Below are 24,146 nucleotides of genomic sequence, written 5' to 3'. Positions count from 1 at the left end.
TGCATCCACCTTTTTGCACCTCACCGTTCCCTCTCATAAGTAACGAACAGTCCCTAAAGAGCTGTTTAATTTAGTAGGCTTATCCCTCAGCTTCTGTTTGTGCATCTGTGTTAAGTTTATATGATGTTTATGTTCTGTATTATTGCCCCCATTTATTATGAAATGCAGTGAGATATTTATTTTTGACAGCTGCATCCTCAGATAAATGTTATTGATCATCACACATTTGTTGTAACACTTAACATGTACTCTGTTACAGAATACAGTAAGATGTATATTCATTAGCTTGACCAGATTAACACTTGTAGGTATTGAAAATATTTAGTCATACATAGTTATATTATTAGGCTTTAACTTGTCAAAACGCTAGGCTAATTCACTATATCTGTCATTACATTCTGACACCTCAAAATGATACAATCAGTATTTACAATACTTTTACCATGACATATTATTGAGTCTCTTAATGAATATAAATTAAATTCAAACTGGTAATGACTGGCTCATAATAAATCAAGTTTAAGATTTCTCCAGTTCCAACTTGTCCTAACTTTGTTAAGACGAGACAGACAAAACGAAGTTCTGAATGACATAATTTGAATTAGAAATGGTTCATTTAAATTTTTTTTTACAAAGACGATTTTATATCTCAAGAGGAGTTTTGACAGATCTTATATGTCGGATATTGTCATGTATCATTCTGACTAATGGGGAATTAATAATCTGCCTGGCTCATTCAAATGCTGCTGTACATATCACTGTTCATATTGTGTAGAGAAACAGTTCCTCATGTCCAGACTGTTGTTAAACTCTTCAGCAGGTTTACAACAGCAGATGAAAAGATGAGAACAGTCTGTCGACAGTTGGCTGCATGTTATTCTACTGCAGAACTTCTGAGTGATATTCATGTGTTTCTCCATGGTGTTAGAGCACCCCATGTGGGAGTATTGCTGTACAAATACCCAGCAAGGATAATGGTTTAATTTTGAGTATACCACATGGTATCTTATGATGTAATTGCAGCTAATCATGTGAATTGTGCAGATAAATAATGGCATAGTTCTAACAGGTATAAGTAGTTTTTGAGTGATAAGTAACCTAGTATATTCAAAAACCCAATTTCATAATGCTCGGGTTACAATTATTCTAATTTCAAGTGATTTCTGACACTCTAACCAGTAGAATTTGATGCTCAGTAACATCTGATCAGATCCCAGCAGAAAATATTGCTGTATTGTTATTATTATACATCGAGACCACCTTAAGGCTCCATTGGCTACATGCATCTGTGTCACAGACGACCCAGTCACCAGAGCCTGATGCATGTGGCAATGAGTATCTGAAGGTTAAATATTTTAAGTGTGCCTTAAGCATGAGACAGGACAAATGCATCATGACAGCAAAGGGTGAGTGGAGGGTGTGTGTGTGTGCGTGTGTGCGAGTGACAGACAAAAATCTGCCGTCACGAGGAGATGCACTATCTTTATACATCCCTTCTCAATGATTGAAGCAGAGGTGTTCATCTTGCAACAATTGGACTTAATCAGCCTTAAATTTTAGATTCAGCCTGTAACTACATCTTAAAGTTCACACAATTCAGAAAATAATTCATGCCTAAAACATCTTTGCATGTAAATATCTCTCTCTGCAAAGTCAAACGCCTCTTTTCTATCTGCGTTATGTGTGCCTTACCTTGCTGCGACATCTCCGGCCTATGGGTGGTGCCATCTGTCTTGGTTATAGTGAACAGAAAAGCTCACACGGGGAGGTGAGTAAGGTCTCATTTAATTCAACAGAATGAAATTATACAACCAGTGGTTAAATCATAAATGAGTCCCATATAGGCTACATGTCTGTCTCTTTAGGGAAACAGGTTGTGCTTGTTTTACACACTCAGTTCATGGGAGAATTGAGAAATTACATTTTCTCCTGGTAAGGGTGGGGTTTGGGAGTGGGATGGTTGCTATTTTGATTCAGTCCAGGTCTCACACCCAATCATTTTATACTCCATAAATGATCACTCATAGCCTGAATGCCCATATCCTATAAAGCTCACAGAGCAGAAATAGACTTTGTTTTCTCTATTTCCTACCAAAATAAGACAGTCTCTTCATGTGCTCTTCCTGAGGAGAGACTGAGTGGAGCGTACCCTCTGTGTATGTGTGAGGTAACCATGAAAATTACAGAATTATTATAGTAATATCACATCATTAACATTTGTCATCATCTTCGTTTTTCTGATCATCATCAACAGCAACTTAATCCTCATCATCATCAACACCATATGTCGTGGATAGGTCATCCTCGTAAAATCATCTGAGCAACATTTGAAAAAGATTAAAGAGTTAAAAGCCAAGCATCATCATGAGGCTGGATATATACTGGTTTTAACAGTACAGTACACTGACAAAAATAAAGACTCAAATTATTAGAAGACGCACTATATATCATATATCTGTGCATGGCAGGTGAATAAATGTAGAAACTCAGTCTCGGACATCTCTTCATCTTTTTCTCTCCTTGTCTCTGAGTGGTCGCCTGATCTTCTAGGCTTCCAAACAGAATAAAGTCTGGGTCTGCATGCGAGAACCCGCTTCTCATATGTTTCTTATGAAAAGGAGAGATTAAATGAGTATCAGACTGGAGGAGAGACAAGGTGTCTCCACCTTCCCTTCATCCTACATCCTTCAGCACCCTGAAGAATAGATCCAACAGTTTCCTGTTTTTGACTCTTTTTGATCCTTTTTTCTTGTTTGCCACTTCCCCAAACCTTCAGAAGAGACTCTGAGAAAAGATCCTTATGTGCAATACTTTTAATACTGCTTTGAAATAAAGGCAGAAGAGGGACAGGAGTGATCAATTAAACATTATTGTGACTCTCCTGTCAGCTCTTCTTCCTTCTCTTCTTTCCATGAGTGAAATGCCGGCTCTTTCTGCATTTCCGTTCTCCTTTCCTTCCCCCCTTCACCATCTAGAAGTCCATGGACATGGAGCGCTGTTGTGGGTCAACTATGGTGGTACTGTTACGAGCACTGTTGCCGCGGACACTCAGGGTCCCGCAGGCTCCTGCCATCCCACCACCGATACCTCCAGCGATGCCACTAGGCCCCGCCATGTTCACTCCTCCCGCCATACCCATTCCCCCACCCATTCCCCCTCCCATTCCCCCTCCCATCGCCACTCCTCCGGTTATCCCCACTGCTCCTCCAATCCCCCCTCCTGCAATCCCTGATGCTCCTCCTCCTCCCATTGCTCCACCTGTGGCTCCTCCTCCTCCACCACGCCCATAGATCTCACATGGGATCTCCTCTGTGACGCGGTCCTCGATGACCTGCTGGTCGCAGTCGTGAGTCTGTGAATGCTGCTTGTAGCCATAGCAGCTCTTCTTGTAGCTGGACGTGGAGTTGAAAGTCTTCATGGGTGGTGGCTTGGAGAAGTCGTTGTGGTAGGACAGCTCCATGGAGCTCAGGGTGGTGCGGCTGTGCTTCATACTGCCACCGCCAGTAGCCACCGAGGCTTGTGAGCCGCAGTGGTGCTCGTGGACACAGCGGGACATGGTGGAGGAGCGCCGCAGCTTGTGGAAGCTGTCCAGCTCCTCAGACAGGTCAGCTAAATCCGACGATATCTCTTTGTCACGTAGAGAGAAGAGCTCGTAGTGGGGTGGGTCAAAGACCTCCTGGAAGCCTGCCTTGTTGAAAACACCGGGCCTGCGAGCTACAACCTTAAAAAGAAGAGGATCCATTCAGACAGTTCAACTTCAATGATTAGCAGGCCATGAGTTTTCATACTGATATGAGTATATATCAAGACAATAGTAAACAGAAAAACCCTTATTAGATTTGCAACTGACACCCCATCTTCTCTGTTTCCTACTAGTAAAGGGGTCCAGCATAAAATGTTTTTTCCAAATTTCTGTAATTGTGTTTTTGTCTGGTTTTAGGTTTAAGTTTTAAATGGGTGGGCTCAGCTAGGAAAAGAGACACTGAAAACTTCCAATCAGTGTAGCAACACTTGGATCAGAATCTGATGACAGCTGGTGGATTGTTTCTTATGTTGCCAGACAACTGTCAAACACATCTGATCAACAAGAACACTTACAATACTTAAGATCTGAAATTTTTCAGGGGCTTTCAGTTTTTAGGTGTAAAAAGGTGGTAAGAGGGTAAGGCATGAAATTTTTTCAACTATCTAAAACATGAAAAAAAAGTCAGAAGTCATTTCTAGAGTTGTCATTTTACACTATGTCCAGCAGTCTCACAGAGTCAGAGACACACATTTCTTTACCGACAGAAGCCTCAACAGACAAGCTGTAAAAATGTTTTTCACAAACCCAAGTGAAAATAAATTTAACAGAAAGCAGTTTAAACCAAAAATAAAATCACCTTGAAGCTTAACATCTCTCTTGATATACAGCATTGGATTTTATCTTTCTGCCCTGTCTCCAGAGCTTCGTGGCCCCCCCACCTGGTCTAGAGTCTCACCATCACTTTCAATTATGTGTCTCTTCTTTTCTGGCTCAGTCTGCTTTCCTGCTGAACAAAAGGTCAGCCTCAAAGGATGAGTTACCTTTTTCCTTGGCTGCTTCATCTGAACCAGGATGGAGATGATAAGGAGAACCAGAACGATGCCTGATGAGACTCCAATTACGGTGCCATGGGTCTTAGTGATCTGATGAAAAAGCCCCTTCGATCTCTTCTCTGCAGTGGGAAAGGGTGATGAGAGAGGAAAGAATAAAAAACACAAAATAAAAAAAAAATATGTACAGAAAGAATATTAGAATATCAACCCTGAAAACCTGCAAAAATAAATCCTCATTAACCTTAATAACCTCATTTGGGAAAAGCTGGCAGAAAGAAGACAATTACCTTTGCAGTGGTTCTCATCCCATGGATAGACACAGTTCTGAACTCCATTGCACACCAGGGAGTTGTTAATACACATGTTGCTGTGGCAGAAAAATGTATTGGCTGAACATGGGGCTGCGGGCAAAAGACAATACACAGAGATGATAGAATTTAGAAAAAACAACTACAACAGGAAAACAGCTATGTAACGGTACTGAGTAAAAGATGACTGCACTGGAAAAGGACTGGAAGCTATTTTGACAGTAATAATGATAAAACAATAACAAAAACTGTAAAAAAAAATGATAATTTGGATGTAGATATGTGTAGTCATGTAGCAAAAATATGTAATGTTCTTTTCTTTTTTTTTTAACACGAGAGGTCTAATGAAGACCACAAGGCCATACATCATCATTTCTTGCAGACACAACATCAGGGGGTGATGAGGGGAGGAGATGGCAGCTTCATTGAACTGCAGCCTGTATGTCAGGGGAGTTTGAGAGGAGGGTGGAAAAGCAGGAGCAGGCAGAGAGGAGAAATATGGAAAAAGATGAAAAGAAAAGCAGAGGGTGGGGTGGTGGTTGAAATGGCTTCATGTGGTGCAAATGGTCAGACAAGTGCCGTGAGACATCCCACATTAAAGTGACTGTTGGCGTATGAAGGCTTCGATGGCAGAGACGGAGATGACTGGTAATTGATGCTGGCTGCTGGGCTCAGGAGATCGATGCACTGCCAGTCAGAAGGAAGAGCTGCAAGGCTGAGGGAAGATGCAGATGTCTGGGTTTTGGTATAGACCATTTGGGGCTGCAGCAAAAGCTATGTGTGGTGTGGGGATAGAGATGGGTGAAGTGGAAGTCAGTTGAAAAGCAGTGGCATAACATTTCTTATGTGTCCTATAATGAGATTTTTTTCATCAGGCCTGAGGAATTGTGTAGCAGGCAGACACAAAATTTACCACTGATTATGTGTTGTGGTCGAGAGTTACTTTCCTGCTTTGATGTACTGGATCAAACACAGATCTAACAGGTAAAAATGTATATCCACAAAGCTGTTGGCCATGATTGTTGGCTGAAAAGAGTCTTGATTTCACCTTGAATACAAAGCAAATTAGTCCTGGAGATAATACATGAGAACCAGATGCCTATCTGAAATCCAACCCTTTAGGTTAGGTCTAACACATACAAAAAATGTCCAAGACTAAAGACAAAATCTTTCTGAAATAATCCTCTGACTAAATGAAGAGCAGTAGAAGTAAAAGAATAAAATGAATCTGGTTTGTCACATTTTCACTGTGTGCAACTATAGAAGTGCATTTTGTGATCAAATGAAATCACTATTGCTATTTTGAGGTGTTAACAACAACACAATGCTAATTTGAAATAAAAAAGCATAATCCTTTTTTTTAAATTTTTGTTTACTCTCTTCTATTGAGTCAAGTCTGGCCAATCCTAAATCTAAACTTTACAAATCGGTCCCCTGAAAAAAACTTTTAACAGGGAACGAAAAAGTGCAGAATTCTCAGAGGGAGCAGCAGAAGAAGGACATGCAACACCTGTCGTGTGTACAGAGTAGACAGTAATAATAACAGAAAAATTATAATATTAAAAATCAGGATGACAGTATTTGGTGAATTGATTACAAACATGTACAAAGAAAATGGATCCAGGGGCCACATTACCAAACATTCTGAGAATACTCAGATAGCTCCTAACTTAGCCTAAAATTTTATCAAGGAGCCTTTGCTTCAGAGCGATTTAGGAGAACTCTCAGAGTATCTTTGAGCAAGGAAAGGACAGAATCTTTAATTTAGTAAGGAGGTGTTGCTGACCCAGTTGCTAGGTATGATGCAGTCATACAAAATGTGTGATTGATTGAGCCTGCAAGGTGTGGACACCCAGTGGAATCAAAATGAATTACATTACAGTATGAGGCTGAAAGTAATTGTATGATCACTCTCCTGATGGAAGGTTGTGACAGACCCAAGTCGTCTCCGCTGCGCTGTTGCATTTTTCAAATTGCCAAATATCTTAGTGTTGTGATCACTTTAATTCCTGGTGTTATAGCGTTATTATGTTGGGTGGAAGATGTGACTGAGATCAACCACAAACATTATTCCTGCATGATCTAATCTGTAGCATTTCATTAATTCACTGTCATTCAGCGTTTGGAGAATATTTCTCCTACCTCTTTGTCTTTCTGTATTTTCTCCTCTGCTTAAGAGACTCGTAAGCCTCTTAAAAGTCTTCTTCCCTGCTCCTGGCAGTTTTTCTCCTTAGGAGCTCTCCTACGGGCTAAGATGCTTTGTGAATAACTTTTATCTTTACCAGGATAAAGTCTTAACTACAAGGAGAAATTCTTAGAAAACGTCATAATTCTCAGAAGTTTCGATGGGAGCAACTCTTTGTACTAGGGAGCTTTATGAATACAGCCCCAGAATGTGATGCCAAAACAGGCAGGAACTGAGCTACACAATCTCCTCTCTACCACAAAGACTGAGTAAAAAACAATAAGATATCTCACTATTTTCTTTATCACTGTCAAAGAAAAAGCATTATGACAAGAGAATGCGTGTACAAACTATTCAGCCTGTCTCATGGCTTGTGTCCTTTCCTGGACCCTTTGACAATGATTTTCCACCTCTCGATTTGCAGTCGCAGACACTCTCTCTGAGTCTTTATCACTGATGAAACAGACTGTGGTCTGCCCTGCCAGCTTCACCCACTGCTCCGAGGTCCACCGTGATGAGAGCTCTGAGCCTCCACTTCCCTTTCCCTGTGTGCGTCCTCTGCCTCAGGGTTAAATCATTTTGACAAAGGGATATGTATATGTGTGTGTAAGGGTGTGTACGAACTAGTGTGTGTTAGAGTGTCCACCCCATCTATCTCCCAGTGAGCCTTTAGACGGGTTCGCTCCCCTGACACTGTGCTCGCTTCCAAACTCGTTATGTGTGTCCCGCCTTCAAAATGTAGCCTCTCACAGGGTGTCAACAATGCTTCACCCTCTCTTCATACAAACACACACACACACACACACACACACACACACACACAAACATACGCACACACGGAGACAACTCATGTCTGAATGCATGCACTATGTGCACGTGGGTGTGAGTGTGTTAGGTAAAGTCTTAATATGTCTGGTTTACATGTCAGAGGGGGCTCTGCCGGAAGATTATAGCACATTAAGGATGATGGAGTGCGGAAGGCAAAACTCATCTTGTTCTCTGAGTGACAAAGATTAATGGTTCCCTCTGACCTCCAAGCAAACTCTGAGCCAGTCGCTGACTCTGACCAAATAAAGTTTGGGAGTTATTCAAGAGACTTCAGACTTCTCTGAGATGAACTGTGTGATCAGAATTAATGAGGATCCAAATGGTCTTAAGGACTCTCTGAGTAAAAAAAAACCCACCCTTGCTGAATTTAAAAGGCCATTAAGTTCTGACTGCAATGGTTATGGGTTTGCTGATGAAAACAACATTAGCATTCACCCAGGGTTTGGAGAGTGCGTAGGAGAATGTGGCAATTAATATCTCAGTCTATTCAGGCATTTAATGAAAATATTACGGTGTGCCAACAGAAAAACTGTTTCCTGCATGGCAATTTTTGCTACTTTATGTGCAACCTTTAACAGCATCTGTTTGAAAGTTTCTTGTCCTTCAAAAATGATGAAGCTTAATGTATAATTACTTCTAGTAGATCCATTAACCCTACTCAGCTTTTCTTTTCACCAAAATAGATAAATTCCTATTTTCCTGTTGTAAGTGGCCTATAATTAGCACAGTATCATGCCGTGAAATGCATATCAGAAAATTATTTGATGCTTTCAGTTATTTAAAAATGCTGGAGTAAATAATTGGTTTTCTCATATCTATGCTCTAAACATGGCACAGTGTAATTAGCTTTCCACGCTGAAATGACACTTGACACAGTGTCTGTTAGTCACTACTGATGCAGACAGAATGCAGGACCTCATAAATCAACTGTTTTGTGTCTGTTTCTGTGTGTGGGTGGATAAAGTCGTGGCTGTTTTGGTAAAGTAATGACATACAGTGCTTTCAGTCCATAACAGAGAGTTACACAGTCAGAAGGGGCGAGGGAAACTGGAATGGAGCTTTGTTTATTGGTGATCTCCACTATTCTAAACACATTCAAACCAAAGCGCAACAAGAACATGGAATCAGATGGACCTACCTCTATCACTGGATGTTATTGTCTTGCTTCATCATAATGATCAATTTGTGATGAAATACAGATAAATAAATAGTACAAAATCAATCAGTTTAAAGCCAAAGACACACACAGGAAATGTAGCTCTTCCTGTTGTTGTTGATGATGACATCACACCAGTGAAAGAGTGTCGTGAATTTAATAAATAAGTTCAGTATGAGACAAAACCTTCCTATGGATGTCAGTTTTTGAGCCATGATGGAGGCAAAAATGGAGCCTGCTACAGACTCCATAAGGCTTTCTTGTAGGTGAGCTGATTGCTGGAAATGCCTTTTGCTCGATGCTTTTGCAAAGTGATTTTGTTTAGGACTTGCGGCCCCTACCTGCCGATTAAGAAGAATGAGGAGTCAGCAGTCAGTGACGGTATAAAACAGTCAATAAAACAGGATTTTCAATAAATGTAATTCACTGCAACCAGGAGAGGTCCTTGAGCACACAGTCATAAATGTGCACACAAAATATTAGGTTGATTGGTCCAGTAGTGTGTGAGATTAGTTGTGGACAAACAAATACACACACACACACACACACACACACACACACACACACACACACACACGACGACCAAAAGCACAATCCCATCCCCTCCAGGCATATTGGTGGAACAAAGTAGAAAAACAGGGTCAAGGCTGAAGTATGATGTCAAGAAGACTTGTACTCACGGTCGACAAATGAAGTGAAGAGCATGCGGAATCGGCTGAGTCGGCTCTTTTCATCAGCCCACATTCGCACGACTCCCACACCGTTATCCAGCATCACATCATTGGCCACGGTGCTACAGAACTTGGCCTTGAGATTCTCGATGGCGCTGCTGCCATCGTACACAGCCACAAAGTTCTTCTTGCACTCATTAGAGTGTTCCATCTGGTACTCCATGAAGCGCAGGTAGATCTGCAGATAGACAAAAGATGCAAATCAACGTGGAGGCGAATGAGCACCAGACCTCCACAACAATACTTAGTTTCACCTCACAGCTGTCTTACCATAATCAGCAACTGAATTCTTAATGAAGGCAAATACATGAAAAAATATTACGCTGCATTAAAGCAGTAAAGCAAAAATGCCCAGACACAGATAATAAATAGAAAAGATCAAGCATGTATCATTCATATATGAATAACTGGCTACTTAGAAAAAGTCAGTCTTTGAAAATATGTGTTATGTTGCTGCCTGCTCTCCCCCTCATCCCCTTTTTTCTCTAATGTGTCTCAATTCAGAGAATGCCTCTGGGACTAAAGGTCAGTGAGCGGAACCTGCATATCCTCCCCACATGAGAGAGTCTGGCCTCAAAGTGTTAAACTAGTGGTGTGCTCGGATGTTTCTAAAGTCAGAAGCTGTGGTCAAACAGCTAACAAAGCAGTAAATGCCAGTGGGAATGTCAGGTAAAATTTCATGATACTCATGATACTCATGACTCATGATACCCCCCCCCAGTTAATTCATTCTTGTAATATATTCTATAATAGTTTTCTAATTTCTTGGGCTGCAATTAATTTTGGAACTGTTCTCTAAACAGAAAGAGTAACTATATTTAGATATAGATGTGTGCCAGTACAATGTCATCACTCTGAATCATGATTTAGTCCCCTTACCTCATCCATGTCATATTAAGCAAATACAGAGCCAGGGAACATCTTTCTCGGTGAGCTGGAAAATGTAGGAATTACCCCCCAAAATACAACAGTGTGTCCTCCAAATTCAGGCAAAGAAAAAAACTCCTTCTTTCTCACAGGTCCACATAAAACATTAAAGATAAGCCATTCCAGTCAGTGAGCATGTTCAATAGAACTCTGGAACTGGCTCACCTAAACCTACTGTGTTGTTATTAATGTTAGTAGTTACACCTCTGCTTTTCTTACCATCACAAGGTCCGCTGTAAAAAGGTCTATTCAAAATAACTTGAGTTTGTGCCTGAGTCCTGTGTTTACACATACCTCTTTCTCAGCAGACATTTTGACTGGTCTTAGTATAGAAAAGGCACAGGTGGTACTAATAACATTAATGACAGCTCAGCTCTATTGTGTCCCAGTAAGTCGTGATGACAGTTTGACAGTGCACATTAACAAGACCCTGAAACTGACGCAGCTGAATGGAATCCGCCATTCGCCATCTTTCATTTTATTATTTAAACCTGTGCTTTTCCTGCTGTGACATGTAAAAGTGTCACCTGTTAAAAATGACAGAGCCTGTGGTTTGTCCACTTGTCCAGCCACCTGCTTCAACAGCAGCCTCTCATTTGCACATTAGTTAGCCCGAACATATCGTAGTGTAACGCTTCAACCTGCAAAGTTATTACAAAATAATGTCTTTAAATTGTTTGAATAAGTCAGCAGTAATTACATGATAACAGCTTGGCCACAGGGAGACAACTTAGATGAAACTTTGGCACATTTAGCACACACGCACCTGTAAACATGCAGCAGTTAAGTAGCTGCTCTTATACTGCTGCTGAGTGTGCTGCTCTGTTCCTTCTGCTTCGTTGGGCTAATATCTGACTAGGCAACTCAGTGCTGTTGCTAAATTCAGATCCTCTTCACTGCTGCCTCACACAGCACATGTAGAAATGAAAATGACCGTGGAGACTTATGTGTGTGTGAGAGAAGTTAGGTAGAGCATATGTGTGAGCCATGCATGAATGTTTACTTGTGCATTTAATTTTACTTCGTAAACATATAAGTGTATAATGTGTTTGGGTGATTGCTTACAGTGCTCTATGTGACAGTATATTATGTAATTTGTGACTGCATGTGTACATCTGCAGTTTTATACCTAATTAGATATGCATGAATTTTCTGTGTGTCAGTATATTGTGGCAAGTGAGTAGCATAGGAGCGTGCTGATGACTCATTTAGTCATGAGGGAGAAACACAGCAGCAATGAATCAAGGCTAAGCAAATTATGGATGTAATTTCAACAGGGTTTTGGATATCCACTCATAAATATCAGAACTTATGAGAACACAATTCTTGGCTTTCACTCTTGGCTTGAAAATGCGCTTATGAATCTCTAGGGCCGTATTTTATAAATAAAATTTGCCTGCATTGCTTTTTTCCTATGTTGCCTCTCTGTGTATTTGCACTGCTCAAATACGCATTATGTATTAAATCAAGATCATAATACATACAAGACCACTGACAGATCTGCTTTCAATGACAGAAGAACACAGCTGTATGCAGCTATATGCATTCATACAAAACATGTAAATCAGGAAAACCACTGACAACCAAATCCACCGCGTATGTTGATACTGGAATTTTCCATTGAAACATACACTGACATTACATTTGCTATTACAGCAAGCGAGAAAAAAAAAATAGAGAACACTGTCAAGGTGAAGTGCCAGAGCAAATCTACCAACAGAGAGGGGAACATGCTCAACAGAATGATAGTACATTGGGGGATTTTAGAGTTGACTCCACAACCCTTCAGAAGTTCTGAGTTGTTTCTGTTTATATTCAGAGCATCACCCCAATTCAACTGTGTTTACACTGCAAGACATCATGGTAAATTTCTAAATGATTCCTCATCAGATTTCTTTTTTTGTCAACGACTAATCATATCTATTCTGGGATAAATTGCATGAGTCACCAGCCAGATGAGATTTTGTATTACTTGTAATGTGGTCCTGCTTAGAGTTTTTTTTTTTTTTTTTAAAAAAGCAACTCCATGCCGTTTTTCACCATTTACACTGATTACAATAATTAGAAAACATTAGTGCTTTGACTGAAATAAACATTCAGCTTATCAAATGCAGTCAGAGGGATGTGCAGCAAAATAAGTCAGTGCCTTCAAGGGTAGTGAAATAGTAGGACATAACTCAGAGTAATGTTGCTGATGATTCAGATGTAAAATTTGCCTCTAATATTCTTCAGTCTTCCAGTGCAGCTAGTGTCTTAAACAAATATTCCGAAGAGATGAGATTAATAATACTTTGAATACTTCAATATGTTGTGAGATGTCAGGATGTTTACATATATAACTACTTTAAGTACATAAAGATGTGCATGTGGCAGATATTTTAAAATGGCTTTGAATACGATTCATTCAAACAGAAGCAGAGACTCAATGGTAGCTATTTTAAATCGTATAATTTTAAAGGAACCAAACGTGTTGAAAAATCCGATCAAAGCAATGCATCCCATGATTTCTGATGACTAATCTGGTCCGTTGTACTGACCTTGGACTGAGGAGGAGCTCTGATGGTCCAGATACAGTCCAGTGCATCACCTGGCTTCACTCTCTCTTCCTCCTCCACCTGACTGGAGCGAATAATCCCATCCCATCCGCCTATTTCAAACTGACAGTCTGTACAGAGACAGAGGAAATGTGCAGCAGAGGTAAGAAGAAAGGTAAAGAAAGAGAGAGGAAGATAAAAGACAGGGAAGGTGAGAAAGGGGTCACATAGAGGCATGTGAGAGAAGCAAGACAGAGGGAAGAGTGGAGAAACAGAGAGGGAGAAGAAAACAAGATAAAGAGGAAGAGGGGTAGGATGAGAAGAAGAGTGTGACAGACAGAAGGACAGATGAAGGATTTTATTTAAAGAAGTAAAGGATTTAAGGTGGAATTGAAGTGAGCACAGCGGATTAGGACAAAGGACAATAAAAGGGAACAAAGGCAGAAAGAGATGGAGGAGAGAGCGGGATAAAAGAGGTGTGTGTTCCTTCATGTGTTTCAGTTTGTGCATGTGTGTGTCTGTACATCCTTCCACTTCATATACAATTGTGTGCTTGTCAAGGTACATTTGCACGTTCAGCATTCATGTCAGAGGCAGAGATTGCCTCGGGTAAGCTTCTGAGCACCGAGGAGCTCTTCAAAAAGGATCGAACACAAATCGGCGAAATGCTGAAGAGCTTACCTGGGATGGGGTTTAGCAGTCCACCCACGTGCAGATGGAAATCAGGGTCTGAAATGATAAGATTTGGGAGGCACATTACTCTCAATCCACACAGCAGAAATGGGTAAGCAGAGAACACAAGATAAGATCCCATTAAGGCAGGCCAGATAAAGCAGAAAGGGGTCTGTTTGAAGCTAATATCTGTTGCCTGATGGGAGAAACTGATTTCTAGGTATATTGGGTTGAGATTCAGGAGGCTCTGATGTTGAGCGTGTCTGCTGTAGAGCAAGAAAAGTGAAGAGAGAAGGCTGTGATGTTGGATGGGCAACCTGTGGATGTCCAGCTAGCCTATGTTAAGTAATCTTTCATTGTTAATCAACACAAACAAGAAAAAATGTTTTTTCACAGTGAGATCACATTCTCTGAGGGTGCACTGTGGAATTACATGAACTGCATACAGTCTGGGTGCCCTTACCTGCAATGAAGGTGTACTTAATGCGGAAGCCAAGGCCTTCCAGCTCCTCATCGCTGGTGAACTTGATCCACATGAAACGTCCTGTCGATGTAACCAGGCCTGGGTTCTTTCCCCCACAGAAGCGATCAATGAGCGGCGAGAACCCAAATGGCCCGTCACGGATTTCGATGTGATCGAAGCGGCACTCGAATGATGGCTCGATGTAGTAATTCTTATCAAAAGCCAGCTGAATCCTTTGTCTAGGCAGAGCTTTGGTGAAGGGAGTAGGGAGAGAAAGGAAACAAAAGGGGTAAATCCACAACAGGAATAAAATTAAATCTAGCTTTTGGGGGACAAAGGAAAATCTGGATGGTATTCTAAAGCACAAAGTAGAGTCAAATATGAGTTAATCTGGATTTTGAAGTTGAGTTTATCAGCTGTTACTTCTAACCCCTCAGCCGACTGTGTGGAGTGCAAACTTTTTAGAAGTTGGCTAAGTCTGATCTGAAGGGTACTGAAGGTAAGTAAAGCTCCTTTTCAGACATGAAATATGTAACATTGCTGGCCGTATCTATCTGTTAAAATCATGGCTTTTTGTCATTCAGACATAGCTGACTTTTACTATGTGTAAGTATTCCTTACAGCTATAATTAGACATGACAGGACATTTATGGAAAAAACCATAATGATAAAGGAATATTTGCTTATGAGGGAGCATGCACTGCTGAAGAAAAGCACTGAGTTAACAAGTATTAATATAAAGGAAGGAGAATGTTATGTCTTTTCACAGGCTGTGACTAATGACCATTGTGAGCACAAGGGACACTTGCCCCACTTACATGTACTTCATATGTTCTGTGTGTTGGATAAACTGGATGAACCCAGTGAAGCACCTGTTCTGCTTTAAAGGGGAACACCACCTAATTCCAATATAATATTTCTATGGCCAGAAAAGTTCAACATTTGTGAACATGATCTGCTCCCTCTTAAAGCCAGAAACCGGAGAAGTGAGTCAAAATATTGTGATGTAATCAAGAATAAAGTCTGGAGCTGCTCCATAGACGATGAATGGGAGCCTGCTTTTGTGGAGCCACAGGATGTTTGTTTTCTTTTTTACCCAAATGCGCTTTATTCTATTGTAGTGTTCTCAGTCCTAAAACAGAAAATGTACCCATATACTCAGAGCATCCTCATGGGTGCTCTTAGTGTCACCTAGAACATCTTTTCTAATTCATTGTCAGTGGAGCAGCTGCAGACTTTATACCTTATGACATCGCAAATTTGAGTTTTAGCACTCTAGCTTTTGGATTTGGGATAAAGATGTTCATGTTAACTAATATTTTTGGGCTGTCTTAGACCTTAGGAATAACATGTATGAATTTTAAAAATGGGCGTTGTTCCCTTTTAACTTCCGAGTAAGAATCTGCCTTGATGCTCCCTCAAAACAGCACAAATAAAAATTACACCGATTAACATAGATGTTAAACCTAATTAGATCACCCACACATGTTTATGCTTTGGTTTGTGCTTTCCAGTTGTGGTTGACAGCATTTTAAGCACTGCATCTAGGAACTATGCATGCATAAAGCATGAAAGAACAGAACATGCTAAACACTCACTCTCATTTTCTTTACAGATAACAAACACATATTCACACATACAAGCATGAATCACACAGCTGCATCCACAAAGCACACAGACATAGACACGGAAACAGAGACACAGTCTGACATGTGAGCATCGCTATCTCTGAGTCAGTGAATCCAGAACATTGCAACCACAGCATCAACTGTAGTTCACAAGTTCACCTGTCATGCAAATCCACAGTACGTCTATATACTGAATGGACAGAGCTCTCGAACAACATTACCCCCCACATACACAGAGGAAGTATTCAACAAGGGCAATTCATGCCTGCCTTGGGAGATGAATCATACTAAATAAAGATGGTGAGGGTGGGAGGTGGGGCGCTGAATCATCTGTGGCATGGAGAAGGCAAGCATGCCTCATTAGAGAAAAAAGAGCCATGTCAAGGGCGGTACATGTGTATGGTACAGTGTGCAACTGAATTTGTGTCTCTCTTCTTGTCTTTGAATTTGAGCCTGTGCGTTCTGCCTCTCTGCTCGAATGAGCAGCTTGTATGCCTGCACTTCCTGCTATCTGTGTGTTCATTCCCTGGTGCGTTGAGTCTCATTCTCTCTATACGCACTGCCACACACATGACACAGCTTGATACAGAAAGACTACAGAAACTACAATCAATCCATCTATTGAGCTGATGAACTGGGGGACATGACATAATCAATGAGTCTCACTAACCACAAATTATGATTACAAAGCTATCTGATTAGCACTTGTGCCAAACACAAGCATCTCTCTGTTTCTATGAGAAGCAGAACACTAGAGCTTGAATATGAATATGACTAAAGCCATTCAAGAATATTATTACTATGGTTATTATAGATTATAATTTTACTGTACATATCATCTGTCATTGTCCATAAAAATCCTGCATGCTGCATGTACAGTATATAAACATGTATGCATGCACATACCGTACCAAACGATCCAGTCCATGTATATCCTTTCAGTGTTCATGTCTTTGCACTATGTGTATAGCTTACAACCTGCAGAACACTTGACTTACATTCAATCAATCACTCAAACTTTATTTATATAGCGCCTTTCATACATCAAAAATGCAACCCCAAAGCGCATTGTGTATTGTATGTGTATTGTCAGTCATTGGTGCTTCCTATTTATATAGTCATATAAACACCTATTCTGTCACATACTTTGTACCTAATAGTTATTATTTACCTTTGTTTGCCCAGCTTTATTGTCCTTGTACCTACATGTTATGCCTGTTTTTGTGTAAGTGCACAAAAGAAATGAAACAAACAAACAAGTCAGTTTCCTTGAATGTGTACACACACTTGGCTGATAAAGGTGATTCTGAAGACCAAATAACATAAAATGATAGGTTCCATCTGTCTCTACTCAGGCCCACTGTGATGATGTACTACTGCAAACACCAGTAGCCTGCCTGTGATAGAGCCTCAGCTTATTCATCAACAATAGGTCTGGGCTTCACTTGTCCACAGGGGGAGCCCTTGAGCCATGTGAAAAGAAAAAATCTCTTCCCCACCACAGCAAGGAAAGTACCAGGCATACATCTCATGAAAGGCTGTACTTCAACTCAATGGACAAACAGTTCATCAATTTAGTATGAAAACACATCAACTAACATCCCAGACCTTATCTCATATAGTGGCTAATGATGCTACTTCCATTATGCCTCCCGTGCGGCAGGCCACCAAATTACTGATGGATGTGATATTTCTGGTAAACACTAAAGTGTTGACAAGGACACTTGCAGTTCAGTGATATGCCACTGAAGGTAAGTTGTAGAGCAGATGTTCATGTTTTTAAATGTTCCATTCAATAGTGCAGTCTTCTGGCACACCCTGCCAATAGAGATGAACACAGCACTACTCTGATTAGGCCAAAAGTCAGGGGCTACCCACAATGCGCCACTCTCCATCATTTTCAAAGGGTTATATCTGTAGGGCGAAACAAACTCAGGATGGCTCATTCGAAAAATGTCAGGCTGACTGCCCGCCAGCGAAGGAACAGAAAATCAGATAGGGGCGAGGTTATATAAAACAATGTCAGTCAGACTAATGACATTCACTGAAGGAGGCAATATGCTGAAAGGCGGGAAACTGTGTCAGCTGTTCTGATGACAACAGCGACTGAGCACAAGATGAAGTGTTCCAATGGAAAAGGACCCTGCTTTACCTTCCAGGATATAAACACACTCCTTGTTGGGCGGGTAGGTGTTGGGGTAGTTTGGCGATGTGAACACCCCGCCATTGATGTTGCGGACCCACGTACCACACTCGTTCTGGTTAGGGCTCTGGCCGCCATGATCACTTGGGGAATCTTGAAGCAGAAAGGCAGAGAACAGACGAACAGATGGGTTATTGAGTCAGGGGATCAATGAGGGAACGATTGGAAGGCAGGGAGAGTGGAAGGATTGTTGGTGCGAGGAAAGGAAATAGCAGGCAGGGAATAAAGAGGGAGGAAAGGCAGGACAGAATTAAGAAAAGAACCATTTTGCCCTATGATACAAGACGAGATAATTCTGCTTATTTCAGACTAAAACAGTGCTGATGGATATCAGCGCAAGCTTACCTTTAGTCCTCTGTGCCAGAGCGAAACCCTCTTCTATTAGAAAGAAGAGTATCCACGCTGCAAAACAGAGATATGACACATTAGTGACACAATACTTAATTTATATCTATGTGTTCTACAATGAAAACATGGAAACCCCTAAACACCCAGAGAACAAGTGCATGTGATAAGCTGCAGTATTAATTTAACCTGACCTTGATGAATAGCAAATAAAATATAGATCAATACAATTTTTTAAGTTAATCCCTGATTGGATTGTTAAATGTATAAGATGAATTGCTGAGAAAGGAAGAGGAGAGCTGTGAAGGAAAAGATAACAATGAAGTATATATCAATGAAGCCATGCTCTCATAATACTGGTGTAAGTTCGGGATATAATCACATCATTGTCAATACAAAGCTTTCATGAAAGGGCAATGCTTGGAAAATACCGCAGAGGCATTCAGTGATAAATCATCTTGTAAATGATGGCGCTACAAGGCTGCAGTTACTGAAGTGAACATTTTAACTTCAGACTGGGGATAGATGGGATGTCGTAAGCCTATATATATTATATGGTTCAGTTGTGTTAATGTAACCAGTGTTATTCATCATCATTCTTCCACTGCTGTTTAAGAAGTAAATGCAAATGCAGGTTCGTCTCCATGACAAATTATGCATTTTTATCAGGGAAACAATTAACACTGAGGGCATACAAATTCAAATTTTTGTTAAAAGATAAATATAACAAGGCTATGACATGAAGATGACTTCCCCTTTCTTGGTCAGTAGCAGAGAACAGTAGAATAACTGCATTAATCATTAACAGTAATTAAAACTTTTTTACACTAATGAAAACAATAGTTTTTTTTGCAGTAGTGCACATGTTCAAAAGCCTCTGAGACTGTCAATAAAGTGCACGTTAACAAAACATGCTGCAAAAAAGGAGAGTGGCAAATGAGACAAGTGATGAGAAGACAGCAGTGTGAGGGAGTGAGAGGAGGTGGAGCTGTGGGGGCACTGCAGCGGTGTATTTGTCAGTTCACTGTTGGAGAGAGGAGAGGGCGAGAAAGTTGTATCAATAGTATGGATACTTAGGAAAATGAGTATTGGCACCGTTTCAGATACACAGAGTCGATAGTCCAGTACATGTTACACTGAAACGAGTCTACGACTAATCATTATTTTCACTCTCGATTAAGCTGCCTTTATTTTATTGGTTAATTAATTAATTGTTGTAGAAGTACGCTGATGCATACTGAGTAGGGTTAAAGTGTAGGGTCAGAGTGGTTTAAGGTAGCTTTGTTAACTTCAGCAGCAGCAATGGTAAAATATTCTTGGATGAGTCATATAGTGTAATATAATAGTTGCTGTAAAATAATACATGTACAATGGTTACACCTGTAGAGACACTTGCAATATGTTAGTCACAACTGACACAATTACTACCTCTGGTGGCACTAAGAATAAGTACATGCAGATGAAATACTACTACTACTACTATAGGCCCATATAGCAGAATTATTTGAGTTAGTCACACCATTAGAACAGCAGCTGTGCCATGGGAAAAGGCTAGCAGTAATAATAGTTATGTCAGTAGTAGCAGGAGCAGCAAGTAGTAGTTAATTAAAGACAGTTTTAAACCATCAACTCTCATCCAATCCATGAGACTCTAACCTACTAATCTGCAGCCTCTAGGCACCAGGAACATAACGCATTAGCAGAAAAAACAGGATTACAGGCTGCGAGGCTTACAGTGCTGATGAGGAGAGAGTCATTTGGGCAGAGGATGACTACAGACAATAGGTGAAATATGTTTTATTACAATGATATCTGCACTGAGCGCGAGCATGTTGCAGCTTCTGACACTGTCTTGCTCTGATAAGCCACTATAGACCTGATCCCTACTGAGTTCATAATAGGTTGGCCCGCTCACATCGAATTAGAGAGCGGGCGTGAGCCTGGCATGTTGCATAATGGCACCCAGGAAGGAAGGATGGAAGAGGGAGATGGAGATGGGGAGAGGAGGAAAGAGAGAGATGTAGGGGTGGGTGTTTGATAAAGAGGAGGAAGAGTAGTGCATGGTGAACCTCACCACACCAATGACCATGCATGTTTGAATGGACACACACACACACACACACACACACACACACACACACACACACACACACGGCCCCAAGGCTCCAGGCTCCTCATTACTTCTATCTCCATTATCTTGCATTAAAGAATTGTAGGTGGGAGTACAGAGAACAGACCACCCAAACTCAAGCACCACATAGCAGAGTGATACTATAGGCTCTCATTGAGGCTTAAATATAAGCCAGTCATTAAATCTTATAGAAAGCAGGAACACGGAGCTATGATGTCTTCCCTTCAAATGCATTTGGTTGGAAATATTAACAAATCAAACTGTACAGGAAACATTGTTTTGGACAAAGGTTGTTGAGTTATAAACCAGAGAGCTGCCATGAGCTGCAGCGGCAGAACTGTGTATCAAGCATATAAATATTTAAATTAACATATTAGGCAAAAATTGCATAATTTATGCAGGCGTTTGTAACATCATTTGTATTGTTATAAATAAATCACATGCTAAATAGAGGCATTGTCACTTCAACACTAAGAGAACAACTTGTTAATGTGTATAAAAACGGATGATGGATGTTTCAAAGCACAAACAAACACAAGTTTACAACGAATGTCATTCAATGGGCATCACTCTTGACTATCTGTTTTCCACTCCTTTGAAGTCCACTATAAAGAGGGTCAGCATATACTGAAGGTTGGGTCATTCATGTGCAGCTATCTCTTAAAAAAAGCCCGACATTTGAAGGCACTGTAACATCCCACTGAGAGAAGTTTTGTCTGACCTCTGGACATTTTAAATAACGAGAGAGAAAAAAAATACCGCGGGTTGAACCCAGCGATTCTAGGTCATGTCATTTCATTTTTACATCACTTCTCACTTCGGCTTACAAGCCAAGTTAAGGCTGTAATCTGCTTTTACATTACAAAAAACAGAGGAGGCCACCACTGCCTTCTGTAACACAGGCCTAAAGATGGATTGGAAATAATATTAGAGCTGATAATGTGAGATTTGGCTGTAGGCTATCCTGTCCCAGTAAGGAACCATGGCCTTAATTAGGCCTGTATGACGTCAATTACAAGGATGTACCACGCAGCTACAAATGGCTACCAGACAGTACACCTAAGTTAGCTAACACTTAAGGAGGCAAGGTAAGAGTACCAGTAGCCTACAGCTAATGGGCTGGTAAAGCTTCAAATAAAGATGAAGTTATGTATCGTCATGTTCCCTTACAGTCAAAAAGAAGAATGACGCCATTGTGGTAGCCTCTCCAGCAGGTAGACTTAATCTGTGGCCACTTTACAGCTAATTACATTATATATAAAGCTATGAACTAAGCCATGTTGAATACATGTTAACATTTAACTCTGCCGTTGAACAGTAGCTAGTGGCCTACGACCACACCGTTTACAAATATTTACCTGTTCAATCACACAGCTCCGCACCGAGCCGCAGTAAACCGCCCGCACCAAAGCATCAGGAGCGCTTCACTGAACACATCAAGAGGTGTTGCAGCCGTGTGCTGCGGCGCGTGCCTCAGGTGTTGATGGCGCGAGACAGTGGCTGGAGCGGGAGTCACTAGAGCAGCAGCACGCGCACACACGACAACGGGCGTCAGTGTCTGGCTCTGAACTTGGGAGAGGAGAGCTTTACTCGCCATGGAGGGCGATTGTAGCACCATAGTTGTGAATAGTTTGGAGTAATACGAGCTGGGGACTATTTTATTTATAATAATAACTTAAAATGATGGCACCTACATTCATAGGGACATTGTAGGCTATATGTGACAGACAATATGTTTTAATGTCAGTGAGATACATGCAGACAGTCAAACTGTCCGCTTATTGGAGCAATGCTCCCTGATAGATTTCACATAGCATTTAACCTTTGCTGTCCGTTATAATTATGAATCACAATCAGATTGCACTCACGTAGGCTGTATGGAGAGAGGCACACCTCGCAGTGCCCAAACCGGCTGCTAAACCTCTGTTCCCTCTTACGCTCAGATGGTAAATGTGCATTACATTAAAAATAATGGATCATCTTAATTTGATGAAATATTAAAACCTACAAGGAGTATTAATGACACGTTTAGGAAACATTTGGTGTTTGCTGTTTTAGTTTCTGTGCACACTGACCAGGCTCACACCAAACTCAGAAGAACCTGCGTGGCTTTTGCTGAATCTTAGAAAATGGGAAGCAGATCAACAGATGCTGGAACTTGCATAAAGCAGTCAGTGGTTAATGGCGATGTGTATAAGTGATATGGGCAATAAAACAATAAGATTTAAACAGTCACAGGAGGGCAAGTTGATGCACAAGACAAATAAACCAGACAGAAAGAGACGGTGTAGCAGAGAGCTGTGGAGAGATTGTGTGTCTGATTGCATTTGTTTTTTACCTGTAATTTGCTTTAGCGATCTCATTTTAGAAGAAATGCATAACAGTATGAGGTGGTTTTAATTTGTTCTGAAGCTGATGCATAGTGTTTTAGAATTTCATGCCACCCTAATTTCTGTGGAGGTGTTGAAATCTACCATCACCTGCAAATGAAACATCCACTGTGCTACACAATGAGAAAAGGTAACGAGGTAAATGCATTTTATCCATGCTTAAAATAAACTGTCGATTCTTTCTGCCCAAGGCACTGGACCTTGACGCGCATCACGGATTCTCGGGCAGCTCGTATCCAACTCACCTCTGTGCATTTCCTCTCACGGTGTGATTCCAACCCAAAAGCACCTTTCTAAAAACGCCCTCCTATTCTGTCCATTTTAGGGCTCCACGGCGGCTCTTCACAAAATCCAACTTTTCTCCGTCAACCGTAAATCCATTACGCAGAGCCGCGCTCCAAGGAGGAAAGCAGCACCAAGCTCTTCTTCAGTGGGCGATCCCGCTGCGTTTGGCTGGAGGATGAACACACTGCTAAGAGCCTTTCAGCCAGGCATCATGAGGACAGCGTCCAGCGGGACTACAGTGGAGATGACATGTGGAGGATGGACTGATCCAGGCAGGCTGACGCGCTCTAGGAGAGGTAGGTATCCAAAAGACGCATATGGATGGGTGATGGATGGAGAGAGAGAGAGAGAGAGAGAGAGAGAGATGGAGAGAGAGAGAGAGAAAGAGATGGCGAAAGAGTACGGAGGAGGAGAGTCCGTCTCTGTCTGCTCTCCGCCCGTGTCTGAACTAAGAAATGCTCCTGAACGAGGCTCATTTAAGCCGTGGGCGCTGCTTACATCAATGAGTGGCTTGTCATGAGCATCATCAAGGTAGGCACAATGAAGAAAATAGGTTTCCGGTCGTGTCTTTCAAAATAAAACCACTGGCGAACTTGTTGCCACTAAAAATAAAATCTAACAAAAATAAATAAAATGTACCTGAACGTTGAGAACACGAATTATGGTCTGCTTTTTTTTTTTTTTTTAAATAGCCTAAACATGCCAGTTTCCCAAAATTATGAGAAGTTGTCATGGGTTCTTTTTTGCCGTTTTTTCTGAAATAACGCTATAATAATCTCTTA

At 41.0% G+C, this 24,146-nt stretch overlaps 1 protein-coding gene across 1 annotated transcript; it reads right to left on the bottom strand.

Moving 5' to 3' along the window:
* Positions 1-1,773: 1,773 nt before the first annotated feature.
* LOC125904755 (neuropilin and tolloid-like protein 2) lies at positions 1,774-23,870 on the bottom strand. The gene is made up of 10 exons (XM_049602371.1): positions 23,325-23,870; positions 18,559-18,615; positions 18,163-18,306; positions 14,383-14,631; positions 13,929-13,976; positions 13,251-13,378; positions 9,736-9,964; positions 4,866-4,979; positions 4,567-4,697; positions 1,774-3,721 (listed from the first exon to the last, which is right to left on the bottom strand). The coding sequence occupies exons 1-10, from the start codon at positions 23,332-23,334 to the stop codon at positions 2,972-2,974; spliced, it is 1,860 nt and encodes a 619-aa protein (XP_049458328.1). The 5' UTR covers positions 23,335-23,870; the 3' UTR covers positions 1,774-2,971.
* Between the last annotated feature and the right edge of the window lie 276 nt (positions 23,871-24,146).

The sequence above is a fragment of the Epinephelus fuscoguttatus genome, linkage group LG2, assembly GCF_011397635.1.
Source record: "Epinephelus fuscoguttatus linkage group LG2, E.fuscoguttatus.final_Chr_v1".
In the NCBI taxonomy this organism is placed as follows: domain Eukaryota; kingdom Metazoa; phylum Chordata; class Actinopteri; order Perciformes; family Serranidae; genus Epinephelus; species Epinephelus fuscoguttatus.
The sequence above is the reverse complement of the archived record's forward strand: the minus strand, read 5'-3'. Positions and strand labels throughout refer to the sequence as shown.